General features: G+C 46.6%; 2 protein-coding genes across 2 annotated transcripts; both read right to left on the reverse strand.

Moving 5' to 3' along the window:
- Window positions 1–12134: 12134 nt before the first annotated feature.
- Window positions 12135–12545, reverse strand: LOC112880779. The gene has a single exon (XM_025945534.1). The coding sequence runs from the start codon at window positions 12543–12545 to the stop codon at window positions 12135–12137; it is 411 nt and encodes a 136-aa protein (XP_025801319.1).
- A 999-nt stretch (window positions 12546–13544) lies between these two features.
- LOC112882276 (putative UDP-rhamnose:rhamnosyltransferase 1) lies at window positions 13545–15398 on the reverse strand. The gene has a single exon (XM_025947294.1). It carries the CDS (start codon window positions 15153–15155, stop codon window positions 13665–13667), a length of 1491 nt encoding a protein of 496 aa, XP_025803079.1. The 5' UTR covers window positions 15156–15398; the 3' UTR covers window positions 13545–13664.
- Between the last annotated feature and the right edge of the window lie 2282 nt (window positions 15399–17680).

Raw genomic sequence — 17680 nt, forward strand, 5'->3', positions numbered from 1 at the left:
TCAGTTGGTGATCAGCTAGTGGCATTAGATTTGACTATTTTAGAAGAAGGGTGCTTAACACTATGCTACCACGACAATGGGCTATGTTTATTTGATCATATATTTATTGAGAGTCCAATGGCAATGCTAAGATTCAATAGTTTGCATTCCTCAAATGTTTTTTTTTCTAAATTCCTAGTAGCTAAGAATCAATTTGTCAGTCTGTGATTCATAGCATGTAAATGTTCTTGGCAATATGTGTTTTTTTGTTGTGTTTTTTCTATTTTTGATATGCGCTCTTGGGTAGAATATTGCTCGCCCATTTGTTTGTATCATAGTTTCAGCCCATTTGTGTGCTAGAGTCAGACCGCTTGAATTTTGGTTTCTTTGTTTTCTAGTTTCATGTGCCCTAGAGTCTTTTAAGATTTCTAATTTGCATGACTGGTTTCATAGGTTGGTGTCCTCATTTTCATCTATTTTATTTATTTATTTATGCATTTTAATATTATCATTTCAATTATAATTTGTTGTTCTCAATTAATTTATTTCTAATATTTAAAATGCACTTGATCAAGCTTTTTTAATTTGTTCATTGATCACTTTCACAAATTTAAGTAGATTTATTTCAAAAATAACCTTAATTTTTAGGTAGATAAAGCGTGTATAATTTGTATAGAAATTTTGTCTGAGTTTGTTTTTTCATTCCTCGTACTCCTACTAAATAGTTATTATTCTAGAAAATCAAAGTGCATAAATTTTGTGATAGTTAGTTGAATTCATTTTTTAATTCCACATGCGAACTGCTGTTTATTTCATGAATCAAGTTATTTTTTAGATTGGAAAGGTATTCTTAATTAGAACACGTGATCCATACAATTCACACAGTGCGATACACACAAGCAAAGATAGTATTATATAACACATGTACAATCAATTAGCCTCGTCCAAAACTCAAAACAAGGCTCAACCTAACTCAAAACAACAATGATCGATAAGAACAATAGAGTACATGCAAAGCAAGTCTCTCAATCTAGCTCAATGTCGCCTGCCGTACTATGATAAATGGAACTCCCCCTTTAGGTTGATCACCTCCATCGTGAGGAACCCCGCTAGCCTCTCTCGGATATCCTTCACGTTACCAAGCGTCGTATGATTGAAATAATCATCTTTGTCCTTCGAAATATAATTACAAGCAGTTAGAATACAAGATGAAGACAGATATACTTAATTAGAACACGTGAGAATTCTTACCGTGAAATCCGGTTTCGCTGCAACTAGAAGCATGTTGTGGCAAACATAGAACCCACATGAGTTACCCGAGGGTTGCCGTGTGCACTACATGTCAAAGATAGATAGAAATTAGCATTTTGCGACACTTAGAACCAAGAAAACATCATAATAGTAAAGCGATTTAGTTATAGTAGTTACCGTCCACGCGGTGTGATGTGTAAACGCAACTTGACGTTGCTCTTTGTATCCTTCTTCGGCCCTAAGATACCTGGCAAGAGACCTAAACACAGACATCCGGATGTTATATTAAAAATGATTGTGAAATGGGCAAATGACAAAAAACTAAAGCAAACAACAAACTTACTCGTCAAGGATTCAGATGACTAGAGAATAATCATGTATCTGAGGCTTTCCCGACTCATCTGATGGAATGCTCGAGTCAAGGTAGAAGACTTGCTTGCTCTTGACATTGATGATGAGTGTAACCCAATGGTTGCCTAGGTTGTACGGCACCACAATGTGCTCCTTGTCAGCATGTACTCGCATGCACTTCACCATGTACTTGATAAGAACAATAGAAGACATGGAAAGCAAGTCTCAATCTAGCTCAATGTCGCCTGCCGTGCTATAATAAATGGAACTCCCCCTTTGGGTTGATCACCTCCATCGTGAGGAACCCCGCTAGCCTCTCTCGGATATCCTTCACGTTACCAAGCGTCGTATGATTGAAATAATCATCTTCGTCCTTCGAAATATAATTACAAGCAGTTATAATACAAGATGAAGACAGATATACTTAATTAGAACACGTGAGAATTCTTACCGTGAAATCCGGTTTCTCTGCAACTAGAAGCATGTTGTGGCAAACATAGAACCCACATGAGTTACCCGAGGGTTGCCGTGTGCACTACATGTCAAAGATAGATAGAAATTAGCATTTTGCGACACTTAGAACCAAGAAAACATCGTAATAGTAAAGCGATTTAGTTATAGTAGTTACCGTCCACGCGGTGTGATGTGTAAACGCAACTTGACGTTGCTCTTTGTATCCTTCTTCAGCCCTAAGATGCCTGTCAAGAGACCTAAACACAGACATCCGGATGTTATATTACAAATGCTTCTGAAATGGGCAAATGATAAAAACTAAAGCAAACAACAAACTTACTCGTCAAGGATTGAGATGACTAGAGAATAATCACGTATCTGAGGCGCGCCCGACTCATCTGATGGAATGCTCGAGTCAAGGTAGAAGACTTGCTTGCTCTTGACATTGATGATGAGTGTAACCCAATGGTTGCCTGGGTTGTACGGCACCACAATGTGCTCCTTGTCAGCATGTACTCGCATGCACTTCACCATGTACCTAACCAAGTTGAAATGGAAACAAGCGGTTACATGTATTAAATGGAAACAAGTGATTACATGTGGCTACAAGTTGAAATGAAAACAAGTTTAACCGTTGCATGTGCGTACCTGACCAAACTATCTCTATCTGAATTCATTACTGTCACCGTCATCATCTGTGGGTCAATGTACCCACACTTCTTTCCGGTTCGACGCCTTGTCTCTTGTTGCATGTGCCTACACGATCCATATGAATTGAAATAGAAACAACTTAAATTGTTGAACGTATATCAAATGCATCGAAATGGAAACAGGTCTTAATCGACTTACAATGCAAAGCACCAAATGAGAGAAAGATCCAAAGTGTCGAGGTTGAAAAGGTCGAACAAATCGCAGAAGGCAACAATAAAGATGTTACCGCTACCCTCAAGCTGCAGAAAGTGCCGCTCTTCGTATGACACCATGATTTCCTGGGCTTTATTGACATTGCGCATGTAGTAGTTGTGCAGGTCCACACAATATTGACCTGTTGTCCGAAGCTCAGGGACAATAAGCAAGGACTTTCCAACCCTGTACTTTGGATTCTCAGAAGTGTAAGCCCTTGTAACCGAGTGTTTTATCCGCTCCACCTTTTTCTTACCCTCTGAGATCTCCCACTTCGTCGCCATCGGCCTACTCCGCTTCTTCCTCACAGGATTAGCCTTGCTTGGCCTCTTGGGAGCGGTAGCTGGCTCTGTCGGAACAGGTGGAGGGGGGTAATCTGAGGCTGAGTAGGGACAGGAGGATGCGGATCTGGTAACGCTTCCCATGTATCCGGCAGCTGTGGCCATGGCTCAGAAAACGTCGGTGGCACTGCAGGACTCTGTGGCTGAGGTTCAGTGGTCGGTACTGAATCTGCATCTGCTGGATCAATATCAATACCAGCTCTCCGCCACTGAACCCTTCTCGCAACTGCATCCCGCAAAGTGGTGGTCATGTCATCTGGTGGCACATCCAGCTTGATATTCTTAGCAAACTCATGCAGTAAGTCAATCTTGACCACAGCACAATCAGCCCTGACCTGCAGCAACAACAACAACAACAATAAAGCCTTTAAATCTCAAGCAAGTTGTACAAACCAAAAGAAAAAAACAAAAAGAAATAGGAGAAAAGAAAAGAGAGGCAAAGACCAATGCACTGACCTGGACAGCTTCAAGCTGGGACATACCGGGATACACAAGCCCTTTCCCGACCTCCAATCGAGATGAATCTCCGACCAGCTGCACGAGAAGACTGCATCGGGTCGGACGAGCCAAGCCATCTATCGTATCCGGCTCCACTGATGTAGGCACTGATGGCCTCTCTGTCCCTCTACTCTGAGAAGCACCTGCTGCAGTAGAAGCGAAGCTGTCCCTTCTCTCTTCACTCATCCTACTCCCCGGTAAACCAGGGAATGACAATCCCTGAGACTCGAAGATGGTCTTCAGCTCTCCAAACATCTCCATCTTCACCTGCTTTTTGATCTCATCTATGTCAACCTTTGATGAGGAGTCTCGAGTCCGCTTCCGGTATCTGCCTTTGTGTTCGGGGAACCCCTCCTTCCAGGTCAACTAACTGGAAACACTACGGACACGACCCCGTTGCTCACGGGTTCCCAAAGCCCTGGTGAGCGCATCAAACTCCCTCACTCCTTCATTTGAACCTTGGCTGCTCTCCATCAAAGCCCTTTGAGCAACTTCCTTAGCGCTCGTGCTGCAGAAATTGATATTGCCATCCTCCGTGAGCTTTGACCTAGCACGCATAAATGGTGTCAGCCGTCCCTCAAACGATTCATAGGGATTCTCAATGCCCCTCTCTACCAGCATCTCATCCTTCTGCTCCCACTTGCGTTGCTTTCCAGCATATCTCGCTGAGCCAAGGTGGTGGTCAAGCTCGTTCCGCGCTCGGAGACCCCGAAAATACTCACTTGACTGTTGGAACTCGGGAGTATTCCACTTTTGAACAAGCTCGTCCCAGGCTTCTTTGGTCAACTCCGCATACTTGTCAAAAGGGTTCTCTTTCTTCTTCCAACACTTTAAAAGCCTGCACGATAAAACAATAAATCTGCATAAGTGACAGTAGATAATGAAAAAATGTTAGTAAATGACAATAGTAACTGACAACACTCTACTTGTTCTTGTAGCTCCTCCAGGCTTTAGAGATGATCTTCATAGCATGCTTCGTAGCCTTATCATGCAACTCTATCGGATATTCAAAGATTCTCTTTTTGTCATCCCAAGACAAGTCATCGAAATGTTCCAAGGTGAGTGGCACCCTTTGCCGGGCAGCGAGGCCACAAACCCGTCCTAATCTCACCAAGATTGACGGGTCTTCGGGTGCTGCCTCAGAATTGACTCGGCCACAACTTTTCACATCTGATGGTCACGTTGTCTGTGACCTTTTCTTTCTGCCGGCACCAGACGTGCTAGCTCCTGACTGTGACCGTGACGGCCGTTCTGATGATGCTCTGTCATCTGTAGGTTGCTGCACACTGTCCTCGCCGCCTGCAGCTTGCTGCACACTGTCCGGACCACTGGACATCGTGCTACACGAGAAAGAAAAAAATCAGATACAACCATAAAGTAACCGCTCCGAATCAGATACAACCATAGAGTAACCGCATGAATCCCATACCTAGGCCTAGACATGCTTAATGCTTTAGTGATACATATTCTCGCAAAGTAATCTCCATTTTTTGAAATATATGACTTAATCTTTGGTCATTAACCGCTCTTTTTTTAATTTGGCTAGGTTGGTCTCTTTTTGCTCTTGATAATTTGATTTGTTTTGAATTCTGTGTAGCAAAACATATTTTTGCTGCCTCGCTGGTTAAGTTGATTTAACATAAATATGATACTGTAGTGATGTATTAGGATAAATATGATAATTTGGTATGTTGATTTAACATATTTTTTAAAACATAATTTGATCTTGTCCTGCAACCACAAGAAGCTACAATGCCTGGAGCAGTATGCACATTATGTGTGTCCATGGAAGATGTTTCTTGCCTCGTACATCCATATACAGGGTATGAACACTGACTAATTAGAAAGGGGGAAGCTCACCTACGGCGGCAGTGGACGACGCTACGGTGGCTTGGGGCGGCGCCGCGGGGCCGGGGACGACGGCGCGACAGCTCGGGGAAGGCTCAACGGCGGCGGCACTCGCGGGGACGGGAGCTCGGGCCCGAGGGGCGCCGAGAGCGCGGAGCGACGCTGCGGGGCCGGGGACGACGGCCTCCAGGGAGTGACGGTGTGGCTCAAGGACGACGGGCGGCGCGAGAGGACGGCGGCGGCGGGGAGCAGAGAACGGGTGTGAAAATTTGGCGATTCGACGACGGGCGGCGCGAGAGGACGGCGGTTTTGATTCAAAAATTTGACCTAAGTCCCAAGAAGGCCGAGGGGCGCATTTTAATGCGCGACGTGCTTTACCTAAGGCGCGTCGCGCATCTCCATGCGCGACCCGCGTTACCTACGGCTCGTCGCGCATTGTGATATGCGCGACGCGCTGTAGGTAACGCGCGTCTCACCTTTGATGCCCCCGAGCTGGTTGCCTGTATTTGTTCAGTTCCAGAACTGAATGGTTCAGTTCTAGAACTGAAAATTCAGTTACAGAACTGAATTCGTATTTCCAGAACTGAATTCGTATTTCACAATTATTCACACATTATCATATCTCACAAAGGCACAATTAAAGTCACACAATTACCATATTTCACAAAGGAACAATTAAAGTCACACAATTCCCATACTTGACAAAGGAACAATTAATATACATTTTGTGCCCAATCATTTTGCTACTTTCCGTTGTTCCCTTGGTTTTTTGAAATTCTTGACTTTTTCTTTATGGTCATTGCGCAAGTAGGGAGTTTCGTTGGCCGATGGTATTCTTGGCTTGATCATTGAGGTGGCGAAAGGAGGTATCTCATCAAACTGATCAAACTCTTTCTCCTCGACCGCATTCTCAACACTGACGATTCGCCGTTTTCCAGGTATAACCACCTTGAGTCTTTTGTTTGTTGTGTCAGAAACATAGAACACTTGAGCCACATGTTGTGCGAGGACGAAAGGGTCCGTCTTGTATCCGTGACGGCTAAGATCGACACTAATGAACCCGTACTTGTCTTTTTGTACACCTCTATTTGCATCAACCCAATTGCAACGGAAAAGAGCAATTTTAAAACCGTGAAAGTCAAGCTCCCATATCTCTTGTATTTGACCATAGTACGCGGTTTTGTCCTCTCCGTTAACATCATAAGCATCAACACGTACACCACTATTCTGATACATGCTTTTCTTATCTTGTCGTTCGGTGTAGAACGTGTATCCATTTATGTCATACCCTTGGTATGTCATAACGGTGAATATAGGACCAAGAGCCAACTTTTTGAGTTGTTCACTTATGGGAGTATCTGATCGTGAAATTCGATTCCGGAGCCAACCATAGAATTTGTTCATGTGTTCCTTTGCTAACCATGACTCACCATGTAGAGGATTCTCTCTAAGCAACAGCTCCTTGTGCTCATCAAAGTACTCAGACACAATGTCCATTTGTTGCAACACGTGGAAATGAGCCCTATGAAATAAATCTCGATCTGGAATAATATCCTTCTTCCCGATCGTCCCCGTGCCTGTGATCCTCCCCTCATGACGAGACTTGGGAACACCAACCGGGTTACTCGGGTCAGCGTAGTTTAGGGCCCACTCAATGGCTTCCTCTGTACAGTATCTTTGTACCAGGCTGCCCTCGGGGAAAGCTTGATTTCTTACTAGTGACTTCAAAATGCCGTTGAATCTCTCGTACGCATACATTTGGTGAAGGAACACAGGACCAAGTAGCTTTATCTCCTTGATAAGATGGTCCGTGAAATGAAGGCTGATATCGAAAAAGGCAGGTGGAAAATGCATCTCAAGAACACACAAAGTTTCATAGTGCTACTTTTCCAATGACTCAAGATCTTCTTCACTTAGAACCTTTTAACCAATTGCATTAAAGAAAAAGCAAAGGTTCATAATAGCCTCCCGAACATTGACCGGTAGGATATTCCGAATTCCTACGGCAATCATCTGCGTCAGCAATACATGGTAATCATGAGACTTTATGCCGGGAGATAGCTTTAGATCAGACATTGATACAAGCTTCGAGATGTTGGTTGAGTAGCCAGTTGGAACTTTCACACTTTTCAAGAACTCGCAAAACTCCTTCTTCTCATTCTTTGAAAGGGTGATGCATGATGTGGGCAGCTCCATTCCTTTAACGGAGTCATCATTGAGCCACAACTCTTCTCTAATTTTCATTTTCTTCAGATCAGCTCGTGCATGTGCGTGATCTTTCGTTTTTTCGTCCATGTTAAGCAATGTGCCGAGAAGGCTCTCACAGACATTCTTCTCCACGTGCATCACATCAATAGAATGACGGACGTCTAAGTCCTTCCAATACGGTAGCTCCTAGAAAATCGACTGCTTCTTCCACATGTCATCTTCTTCAACAACGACCTTCTTGCCCTTCTTGCCTTTCTTCTCTCCTTTCCGCTTACCGAGGACAACATGGACATTCTTAACCATTTCATAGACATCATGACCTGAGAAATGCGGTGGAGGATGCCTCTTCTCGGCCTTACCGTTGAAGTGATCACACATGTTCCGGAACGGGTGTTTCATTCCAAGGTAGCGTCTATGTCCCATGTACACTTTTTTTTTGACTCACTCAAGTACTCAGAGTCTGTCTCTCTCAAATAATGTGGGCACCCGCAACCTACTTTCTTGCTCTGTCCGGACAATTTTCGTGCCGCTGGAGAGTCACTGATAGTCGCGAACAAAATGGCTCGAAGCTGAAAGTACTCACGCTTGTACTCATCCTAGACCTCCACTCCTTTACACCACAGCAACTTCAGATCATCAACCAAAGGACTGAAATAAGTGTCGATGTCATGCCCAGGTTGATGTGGCCCCGGTATCAAGCCCGACAGCATAATGTACTTCCATTTGTTACACAACCAAGGCGGAAGGTTGTATATCGTCAGAACAATTGGCCAGGTGTTATGTGTGCTATTGTTCATGAATGGGTTCATGCCATCTGTGCTCATTGCAATCCTAATATTCCTCGGATCTTCCGCAAATTTAGGATATCGCAAATCTATGTTCCGCCATTGTGTGGCATCAGCAGGATGTCTTATCAACCCGTCCACCTTATGCTTCTCCTTGTGCCATCGCAACAATTCTAACTCCTTTTTATTTGCAAACCAGCGCACCAATCGTGGAACAATTGGAAAGTACCAAAACACCTTTTTAGGTCCGCCCTTTGTTCTGTTGCAGTCCTCATCATCACCACCATCTTTTCTACGGTTGAATCGATCGAGTCCACAAACAGGGCACTTCTCAAGGTCCTGATAATTCGAGCCATGATAGAGAATGCAATCATTCTTGCACGCATGGATCTTTTCCACCTTCAATCCCAACGGGCAGATAATCTGTTTGGCCTCATAAACGGTCTCAGGGACGGTGTTGCCTTGTGGAAGCATGTCCTTAAGGAGTGCTAACAACTCCTTGAAACTGCCATCACTCCATCCGTGGATTGCTTTCAACTGGAAAAGCTTCACCATTGCAAATAGCCTTGAGTATTTCAATCCACAACCAGGATAGAAAGGTTTCTTAGAGTCTTCGATCATCCTCTTGTACTTTCCGAATTCGCCTCCTTTGAACTCATCGTCGCCGTGTCTCTCAGCATTGCAAACCATCTCCTCTGTGTTATCAACCTATCAAGCCAGACATGAAAAGTCATATTAGCACGACCTTATTATACTAATTGTAAGCTTTATTATGGGGCTGGGTTTGATTAGTACCTGTTCCATGATGTCGGCATTGCTCAACCCTAGTATATCCGCCTCGTCCACATCGTCGTCCTCTTCTTCGACAACGCTATGGACCTCCCTCTCCACATAGGAATCCCTACTCTCTGCTTCATTAAGTCCTTCTTCACCGTGTTTATTCCAACATCGATAATCCTCCATGAATCCACGTTTGATCAAGTGTGATTTCAACATGTGCTCTTGAAGATATCGCTTCTCATTTTTGCAATTTTTGCATGGGCAATAAAGATACTGTATACCATTGTCCACCATATCTTTCTTCACGTTCTTAATGAAGGCTTGAACACCATCCATAAACTCCTTGCAAAGGCATGGACCATACATCCAACGCCGATACGACATCTATATAGAATATGAAATCAAAATGTTAGGATTCTCATAGTTTGAGGCCATACACAACTAGTGTTTAAGTTCAAATATTGTTAGATGGCAAATGACATGATATCATGTGCTAGAAAAAATATTTTAAGATTTTCATCTTTACTTTTCATGCTATATGATTTATCTCGGATTAATTTAGTATTAGATGCTCTTAACGTCCGAAGACAATCATGAAAAAATCTTGGTGTATTTTCGAACATAAGTTATAATGCCCTATTCTAGCCATAAAAGTTTGAACTTAGAACTTAATTATTACATGGTGAACCAAAAGGAAAATTCAAACATTTTTGAAAGTCAATCGAACCAAAATTTTATTCCAAGGCTAAATGGACAAAGAAAACTAATTAAGGCAGTAGAATGAGTTTTTCTAACTCTACTTATAGCACTGCACTAAAGTACCAAAATGTGTATAGTTGTGATGGACGAGAAACACATTAAGATGGGATGGATGCGGCGGCGGCCTCGCTCGAGTGGCTCGACTGGTTGGGGTGAATTCGTTTGGAAAACGGGAGGGAAATAATCGTATAGTAGTAATAGCTAGACTTGACTTGGGCATAAAAGGCCCCGCTCGGCTCAAGTACGACGGTCATTTAGATCTAGAGTTGCGCTAAATTTTATTGGCCCAAAAGAATCGATATCATGTCGGAGGTACCTTGCCACTGCCCCCGCGACACACGACAGCAAGAAGAGGCTCGATCGTGCTCCAGCCGCCCGCCGCGACACGCTCCCCACGAGATCTCCACCGCCCGCCGCGGCAGATCCACCCAGCCGCACATCCGTCAGCACCACTTTCCCCAGATCCACCCAGCCGCACCACCAAAGTATCAGACTGCAAGTTCGGACAGCTTGTTCGGACCTCCAGACCCCCAGGCGGGTCTTATCTGAGGTGGGAACAAATGCAAGACGCGCCGCATGATCTGAGACGCGCCATCCAGTGGCGCGTCTCCCATCCGCATGATCTGAGACGCGCCATCCAGTGGCGCGTCTCCCATCCGCATGATCTGAGAGCCGCCATCCAGTGGCGCGTCTCCCATTTGTCTCAGTAAAGTAAAGCGAGACGCGTCCCGGCTATTTAACGAAAGAAATTATAGTCGCGAGATGTACTGCTGAACGAGATGAGCACGGCTGAAATCCCCCTCCCCAGCGTCCCGGAGACCGAGGACCTCACCACCACCAAAATCCCCCTCCCCAGCGTGCCGGAGACCGCGGCGCTCGGCATCACCCTCCTCGGCGCATCCTCCGAGACCGCCGCGCTCCCGGAGTGCACCGCTTCGGAGATCACGGCGGTCGCCACCGGCAGATCTGCGGCGCCTCCTCCAGCGGGCTTCTCCACCACCAGCCGCAGATCTGCGACACGGGGACCACAGCTCCCTTCACCACCAACATCCCCGAGCTTCTCCACCACCAGCCGCAGATCTACGACACGGGGACCACAACGCCCTTCACCACCAACATCCCCCACGCATAAGGATCGGGTACCCCCCATTGTTGCATGTATTTGTTGGAATCATCACATTCTGCCTGAATCTGCATCAGCAAACCCACGAAATCCACGGAGGAAGCTTCTCTTTGTTTGCTTTAGTGGTAGTACTCTATCGATTTCTATTGTCTCGCAGAACCCACGAAACACGAGCTGGTCCAGGATGAAATTTCCGAGCTGGTCGAAGCTGTTTAGCTGCTTCGGCGGCTGCCTCCCCTGCAGCGACTGTTCAGCCAATGTCACCCTAAACTGCTGTGGCTCGGGGAACAACAACGCTTACAGGGGGCAGGACGATGATTCAGCTCGCGAAGCTGCTAGCGCTCGTAAGCCAGCGCCATTGCCTGATTTAATATCTATCTAATAATTAATATCGATGTAATAATAATTGTTGGATTTAGCTAGACATTGTAATGTATTGTGAGATTATTTGTATTTGAGACATTGTAATGTATTGCTGGATTTACTAATGTAATGTAATGTAAGCCGGTTCGTTCGGTTTCAAGGGATTGATTCCATGTAATGTAATGTAATATGTAATGTATTGTACGCTACAGACGCGCCCTCCCCCCCCCCCGCCCCCCCTTTTGGGGGCCCTGGATATATGCGAGACGCGCCTTACTAAGGCTCGTCTCGCATTACTTTCTGTGGCTTTATAAAGTGATCGGAGACAAGCCCTCCCACGGCGTGTCTTGCATTGAGGTGGGAATAAATGCGAGACGAGCCACGTTAAGTCGCATCTCAGATCTCAAAATGATCGGAGACGTGCCCTCCCACGGCGCGTCTCGCATTTATCTCTTACCCTCTCCCACCCCACGCAGCGCCGCGCCCGCATTTTTAGCGCGTCTCTCTTTCTGTAATATGAGACGTGTCCTTAGAGGTTTGTCTCAGATTGCTTGCTCCTATTTGCTGATTTGGCGTAGTGGACGCCGGGCTCTCCACGATGACGACTGCAGCTGACGACGAGGCGCCCGCGTCCCCGAACCCAACAGCACCGCCGCCGTGGCGCATCATCGAGCGGGACACGACGCGGGGCGAGGGGTCCCCGGCGAGGACGATGCTGGCGTCGACGGGGTGGTGGTGGTGGTGGTGGTGCAGCGGCGCCACGGCGGCGGCGCACGCCGCCGTCGCGGACCTCGGCGTTGACAGGGTCTTCAGGTCCAGGCCCCCCCGCAGCGGGTCGTCCCAGATGCGCCCCGACGAGCCCTGCCGCCGGAACGACACCGACGACCTCTGCAGCCTCGACATCGATCGACGACGCCTCGTTGTGACGACGAACGGGAGATCGATGGAGGACGTACGTGCTCAACGGCGGCGAGCTGATCGAGGCCGGCGGCGTAGCTTTGCGAGGACTCTCTCGGCTTCTTCTTCTTCTCTCTTATATATATAGCGCCGGCCGGACCGCCGGGCCGGACGGCCGGTGGTGATGAGTTGGTGCCAGTCCACGTCCCGTACGTCGTCACTGTTCTGGTTGGTTAGCCTGAAATAGGAGGGGCAGTTTGGCGCGAAAACGAAGGGCGGGCGAGTTGGGAAGGAGTTGAACGGCAAATGTATGGAGTCTCCAAGGAGTCCAACGCCCATCACATGGGTTTCAAATGATTTTTTTTCTTTTCGTTTTCTTTGGCACGATCTGCGCCTTCTTTATCCATTGACAGTAACTTGGGTTCATGTTGTCTCTGAAGAGGAGGGAGTGTCATGTACATCATCTGATCTAGTGTCACGAAGCCTGTCGCTGGCTCGCTGCAGTAGTGAAGGCGTAAACCGTGGATGAATATTGTGTGCGTTCTCTCTATTTGGGCCGATAGTGCCTTGCATCCGTGCTGTGCTGGTTTTTGCCCAACTGCCCAGGCCCAAGTGCTGGCCCGTTACTGTAATGTTGTATGCATTTCTCCTGCTGATGTTCTTTCTCTCATGTCTCTAGGCATTGTCGTAGCGTGACTTCATCAGTAGTAAGGTTGCCTTTGTATAGTTTCACCTTCTTCTAAAATACCTACTGAAACAGTTTCTCCGTGAAGCAACTTCTATGATGAAGCTGAAATTGTTTTTAAAATCGTTTGACGAAACATTGAGCCTGCGGGAGAAACTAGGCGAAACTACGATTTCTAACTTCTTCTCTCCAGTGTAAGCTGGAAATAGTTTTACCAGATGCTTCATGGATGAAACTGCAGAGAAAAATATTCCTTTGGTAGAGTTTTTTTTAAACTTTTCAAAAAGTTGTGCCAAAGGGGTTTAAAATATAGCAACTCATAGGCATAAAAACCATATCTCGCGTTTGATCATGTTTTGATATTATTTTCCAACAACCCATGGCGAGTGGAGGCCGGATGGCGAGGAACCTTCCGTAGGTTGGCGCTTGCCACTGGAGCATTACGTGCACGGTGCATCCTGCTCTCTCCGGCGGCGCCGCTGCAGGTGCTCGACGAGCTCATCGATGTACCTCCCCTGCCTCGCCGTGTCCCAGAAAACCCCCTGCATCTCCCTGGCGTTGCGCGCGAGCGCCTTCCCTTCCTCCTCCACCATCACCCGCCGCACCGTCGCCGCGACGTCCTCGCCGCCGAACGAGCGGCCGTCCCACGGCACCTCCAGGCCGACGCGCCGCGCCGCCATCAGTCGCGCCGTGAGGCCCTGGTCGGCGAACAGCGGCAGCATCACCAGCGGGTGCCCGAACAGGAAGCTCTCCACGAGGGAGCTCCACCCGGCATGCGTGAGGAAGGCGCCCACCGCGGCGTGCGCGAGCACCCGCACCTGCGGCACCCAGCCGACGCGCACCAGCCCGCGGCCGGCGGCGCGCGCGCGGGCCTCGAACCCGTCCGGGAGCTCCGGCCGCTGCTCCCCGATCGGCCTCCGGAGCGCCCACAGGAAGCGCACGCCGGCGAGCTCCAGCCCGAGCGCGAGCGCGCGGACGTGCTCCGGCGCCAGCGGCGCCTCGCTCCCGAACGCGACGTAGAGCACGGACCTCCCCGGCTGGGCGTCGAGCCAGCGCATGAGGCCCGCGGTCTCCTCGTCGTCGTCATTGCGACCGTCGGCGCCGGCAGCCGAGGAAGCGCTTGTGGCGGCAGCGTGCGGCGCGAGGAGGCCGGAGGGGAGGACGGGCTTGCCGTAGAGGTCGCCGAGGAGGGCGCAGAGCGGGCCGTCGACCTCGCGGCTGCAGCGGCACACGAGGAGCGGGCAGCGCTCCGTCGTCTCCCAGACGCGGGCTATGTCGGAGACGCCCGAGGCGTTGGGCCGCCACGCCCCGGCGATCCACTCGGCCTCGTGGCCGCGGTACGCGAGATGGGACAGCGGGGAAGGGATCCACGGCGGCGGGACGGTGAAGTCCGCCGCCGCGGACCTCGGGTGCGCGTCGTTGAGCGCCTTGGGGCCGATGAACGCGACGCAGGCCGCGGGGAAGATGAAGAACGCCGCGCACGGCACCCGGTGCTCGTCGGCGATAGGCGGGAGCCAGTGCTGCGCGAAGTCGAGGACGATCCAGTCCGGCTTCCTGCCGTGCCCTTCTCCGGTCCCCACGCCGGCGCAGGCCACGGCGAGGAACGCGGCGAAGGGCGCGGCGAGGCCGTCGAAGGCGACCTTGAGGAGCTCGACCTTCTCCGGCGGCACGTCGGCCGTCGACTCGGCGCCGGCCGGGAGGCCCTCGACGCGCGGCAGGGGCAGTGGCGCGAGACGGATGCGCGGCCTGACCTCCTGGACGACGGGCCTCAGCCTGGCGAGGTTCCTCGGGGCGGAGACGAAGGTGACGAAGTGGCCGCGCTTGGCGAGCTGCTCCGAGAGCTCGAGGAAGGGGATGATGTGGCCGAAGGCGAGCCATGGGAACACCACCACGTGCAGGGGAGAAGCTTCGTCTTTCTTGGTCTCTGCCATGGATGGTAGCCTTCTTCTTGGAGCTCGATCGATGTGATTGTGAACAATGAAATGCAAGAACTACGAACTCGTGGATCTTGCTTATAATGGCAGATTGGCAGTGAGGCCAGTGACATTATTGTACAAACAAATGGGCATTGCAGATTTCAAAGGATTCGTCGTTATCACGTGAATCATACTTTATTTACTTTATTGATTACTTAAGTTGCTTGCGAATATCAGAGTATATCTTATTGGCTCTACATCAGTTGGTGATCAGCTAGTGGCATTAGATTTGACTATTTTAGAAGAAGGGTGCTTAACACTATGCTACCACGACAATGGGCTATGTTTATTTGATCATATATTTATTGAGAGTCCAATGGCAATGCTAAGATTCAATAGTTTGCATTCCTCAAATGTTTTTTTCTAAATTCCTAGTAGCTAAGAATCAATTTGTCAGGCTGTGATTCAGAGCATGTAAATGTTCTTGGCAATATGTGTTTTTTGTTGTGTTTTTTTTTATATGCGCTCGTGGGTAGAATATTGCTCGCCCTTTTGTTTGTATCATAGTTTCAGCCCATTTCCGTGCTAGAGTCAGACCGCTTGAATTTTGGTTTCTTTGTTTTCTAGTTTCATGTGCCCTAGAGTCTTTTAGGATTTTTAATTTGCATGACTGGTTTCATAGGTTGGTGTCCTCATTTTCATCTATTTTATTTATTTATTTATGCATTTTAATATTATCATTTCAATTATAATTTGATGTTCTCAATTAATTTATTTCTAATATTTAAAATGCACTTGATCAAGCTTTTTTAATTTGTTCATTGATCACTTTCACAAATTTAAGTAGATTTATTTCAAAAATAACCTTAATTTTTAGGTAGATAAAGTGTGTACAATTTGTATAGAAATTTTGTCTGAGTTTGTTTTTTCATTCCTCATACTCCTACTAAATAGTTATTATTTTAAAAAATCAAAGTGCATAAATTTTGTGATAGTTAGTTGAATTCATTTTTTAATTCCACATGCGAACTGCTGTTTATTTCATGAATCAAGTTATTTTTAGATTGGAAAGGTATTTTAAATTTTGTCTAAAAAAGTTGTATAAATTGTTTTTTTCTTTAGAAAATTGCGTGAATTTTTGTAGTTTCACAAAATGACATGCATTGTGTATAGTTTATCCATTGGTTGACAAAATTCGAGTGAGCACAAACGAAAATAACCAAATCTTACATAGATGTTGTAACAAAATTTAATTGAAATTGAGGAAAAAACTATTTTCATTGTCTAAAGTCAGCTCCTCTTTTTAAATGCCAGTCAATCTAAGTCTAGCTTCCATCATAAGCACGTATTTGGTTTGAGCCTTGATGATACGATCGAACTTGACAGTGATGGATACATCAGAGTTTGAGGAGGAGCTCCTCCTTCCTCCACCAACTCTATTTTCTTCTTTCCTTCCATGTTCTTCTTTCTTATCCTTCATATTGCCTCCATTGATGTACCAGCTATAGGGAGGATTGGAGCCCCCCTTGAACCTCTAGATCCGCTCCGACTTCAAGTCTAGGAGAAGGCAGAACCACCACTCTCAGTCTCAGCTAGAGAGGTGGTGTTTTAACCCGAAGCACTCCCACAACAAGAAGCACAAACTAGGAGGTACGTCATGTACGTCCTACACGGTCTTGCCGAGAGCACCTGCCGACCCGCGTGACGACGTGAGGCATAATGGATGAAAAGAAACACTTGAACATACGCCCCGCAAAACATATGGCAAAATGGATCAGCGTTAGCCTAAGCATTCGATGACAAACTTATTCAGCGAGCCGACTATCGCCGTAGAGGTGCTAACCGTTGTTGCCGTTATTCTAGGTGAAGAAATTTGCCCGGATGACAGTAAGGTAATAAATGAAGTAGATTAGACCAACTAAATAGTTCGAAGTAGTAAATGGAGTTTATGGAGCTTAAATTTTAAACCCTGGTTAGATGGACAAAGTGGATAGGTGAGTCTTCTTTAAAAATACTATAATAAAAAATAATAGTTTAAATTACTTATTTTGAAAATAAGTATAATATAATTTTTCTGATCAGAGGTGGCCATTTAGAAGTCAATAATATATTATATATTATTTAGTATGAGTTAAACTTTATAATCGACGACTTAAATAATACGTGTGATTAAAGTACATTAACAAAAATTATTCTTTCATCCAGCAACACATCTATCTTGCTTCACCAAGATTAGGTGCTAAATGAGACGCAAAGCACACATTTTTAACCGTGCATAAAACGCCGATGAAAAGTTGATGGATGACTCCAAAAACCTTGTGAGATTTACTATCTTAATGTTGATGATGAAGTTTTTTATTAGATTAATTATATCCTAACTAATCCTACATTCTGTATCATATAAATTACGAAACCGTCACGCAATTGCTTAACTTCAAATTTCATCTCGTATGTATTTTCACATTTATCTGAAATATATGTAACAGTAATTTTCTTTAAAAAAATAATGATCAAGATCAACGCGTCGGTGTCTGTCCATG

Source organism: Panicum hallii, chromosome 2 (genome assembly GCF_002211085.1).
Source record: "Panicum hallii strain FIL2 chromosome 2, PHallii_v3.1, whole genome shotgun sequence".
In the NCBI taxonomy this organism is placed as follows: Eukaryota; Viridiplantae; Streptophyta; class Magnoliopsida; order Poales; family Poaceae; genus Panicum; species Panicum hallii.